General features: G+C 35.9%; 1 protein-coding gene across 1 annotated transcript in view; it reads right to left on the reverse strand.

Annotated features, from left to right (window-relative positions):
- Positions 1 to 1,271: 1,271 nt before the first annotated feature.
- The window catches only part of LOC107104597 (MARVEL domain-containing protein 2-like), a 12,138-nt gene continuing 10,799 nt past the window's right edge, over positions 1,272 to 2,610 (reverse strand). Inside the window, exon 6 of the mRNA XM_015404628.1 lies at positions 1,272 to 1,589. Within this exon, the coding sequence (XP_015260114.1) occupies positions 1,473 to 1,589 (117 nt within the window). The 3' untranslated portion in view covers positions 1,272 to 1,472. The remainder of the gene's footprint in view (positions 1,590 to 2,610) is intronic.

Raw genomic sequence — 2,610 nt, forward strand, 5'->3', positions numbered from 1 at the left:
CTTTTTTTATTTAAAAAAAAATCAAACATACTAAGAAAACGATACAAAGAACAATAACTGCACTGGTTATGTTGTGGCTTTAAAACTGATTTGTTTTGTTCCCTGCTAAAACAAAGTTTGTGAATTCAGTTAAATAATTGTTCAAATATATCTGTCATTTGTGTGTTTTTAGCTTTCTTCCTGTATGGGAAGCTTTTCAACATTTGAAACATTAGTGCAGTGGTTTATGTTAAAATAAACCTTTGGGTTAAGTTGTCGCTAGCAGGTTTTTATTGTGTTTCTTGTGAATTTGGGCTTAAATTTTTATTTCAAGTGGCATTAAAAAGTCTTGAATTTAACTTGCCTTATGCTGTAGGAACCCTGTAGTAGCATGTTGTTGACGTGAAGCAACAGAACTAAATCTGGCTGATATGACTGATATGTTATGAGGGAAGCCCAAGCTCCCAAAAACTAGGGTGAGATATTTTTTTCCCCCCCAAAATAAAAAAAGGATGCCTTAGAGGGTTAAGCTGTGGGTTAACTGGTGACAAAATCCATCCACATGAGACTGAATAGAACAGCTCACTCTAATAAGTTTATCTATGATCTATAGATGACCGAGCAATGCAGAGTCATGAAAGTGATGCAGACGGAACAAGAGAACCCATAAAGACTCACATCCTACCTGCTTAGAATGACTGAGGGCAAAGAAAACACCATTAAGTCCTGAAGATCAATGCAAACTTCCATGGAAGTCCCCAGCTGAGTCTTTAATCCATGAATGTTGCAGTAAAAGTCAATACAGCTCTACTTTTAAACAACAACAGATTTTCACAGCTTCACTTCATGTTGGTCCATTTTTTTTTCTATCTACAGGTTTAAAAAATTTATTTTTATTCAGAAAAAATATTTAAAGCTTTGCGAAATTAATGTTTTAATGGCATATTTCAAAATAAATAAAGGAAATATAAAATAGAAAACACAAACATAAAAAAGAAATAATCTTTTTACTCTTGTTGTTCTTCAGACCTTATTATACCTGACTGCATAAACGCTATTTGAAGTTGTTTGCTAGCTTGATAATAATTTTTCAAAAAACTGAAAGAAAAACATTTAAAATTCAACTGTGTTGACAATAATCCAAAAAAAAAATCTTTCGGATAATATTTATGTACATTGAATGTGAGAGTTTTACATTTTTATAACCTATGATCTCTTTTTAAGCACAAATGTAATATAAAATATTTATGAAATTATGATGCAATGTATATTTTATTATTATAAACCTGCCCAAGGACTTCAGATGCAAATTAGCAATAGCTAAATCTGGTTCAAAGCAGTTTTTCTTTGACAGAATAGTGTATTTTATACATTTTCCCTGCCACATAAAATAATAAACTAACCTACAGGAGAACTTATAATGTCCTCTGGAGTGAAATACTGCATCAGAAAACCAAAAGAATAAAGTAAATAACCATATTTTGCATTTCTTATCAGGTCTGATGATTGGCTGCAGCCTCCTGGTCATAAAGCAGAATTCTGTTTTTAATGTGCCTTAATTTAGCTTTCAGGTAGTCGCAGCGTTCCTTCTTCTCAACGAAAGCAGGATCCTGTAAAACACACAGATCAGGTTTTACTTTTTATTGCCACATACATGTTCTCATATCTACTTCCTGCTCCCTGGTTGTGACCTGATCTAAGCTGGGCTTATGCTTGATGCACAACGCTCTGCGTAGAAATGAGATGACATGACATTCACTGCATTTTAAACTCACTTTTCTCTATAGTAAGTAATATTCAGGTCAACTCTAGGGGGCAGTGTAGAGCACATATTTGAAGCTACAGCATGACAAATGTAGATGTAGAAAAACATCCGCCTTAATCATTATGGTTGTGTCCGAACGTCTGCTCTAACCCCTAAATCCTCCATTACTGTATAGAGCGGGGAAAGCAGCGCCATATGGGAATCGCATCATGGCGGGCGCCCTGGCAGCCGAAGGAATACGCCTTACGGCGTTCTTAGGCACACATGGTCTCAGTCAATCGTTCCCCTGTCCAGATCTCCTTGCAAACCATTCCAGGATATATCTACTCATCTAGTGAAGATGGATGATCACTACTTTTCAAAGTGCATTGTGGGAAATTTCGAGTCCCCTACTTTTTCATCCACTAGGGGTAGCCAATTAAAAATCAGTTGGGTTCGAATAAAGAAAATCAACAACCAGTAAAGGTCCGGAGACATTTTTAATGATAATCCGTTACTTTAAACAGAATTTAACACTGAAAAAAAAAAGAGGTTTTAAAGTGTTTCTTGAATTAGAGAACAACAAACATTCAGTTTGGTATATAGACAATGTCCTGATGCATCCATTTTTATAAAACACCTGAACTAACCATTTTTTGTTTTTGTTTTTTTTCTTTTTTCTGTCTTACTGAGAGCAGTGGGCTTTAAGCTGCCCTGCAAGGCTTTAAACCTGGGTTTGAATGGAGACTAAGCCATTCTCAAGCACATATCAAGGAGTGGAGTGGGAGTGGATTTTCACTCCTGTCCTGTCCCACTCCCACAGAAAAAAATTGTGTCCCATCCCGATCCCGGGCCAGAGTAGAAATCTAAATCCTGTCCCGTCCCAC

This window comes from Cyprinodon variegatus, unplaced genomic scaffold (assembly GCF_000732505.1).
Source record: "Cyprinodon variegatus isolate N-32 unplaced genomic scaffold, C_variegatus-1.0 Scaffold1814, whole genome shotgun sequence".
In the NCBI taxonomy this organism is placed as follows: domain Eukaryota; kingdom Metazoa; phylum Chordata; class Actinopteri; order Cyprinodontiformes; family Cyprinodontidae; genus Cyprinodon; species Cyprinodon variegatus.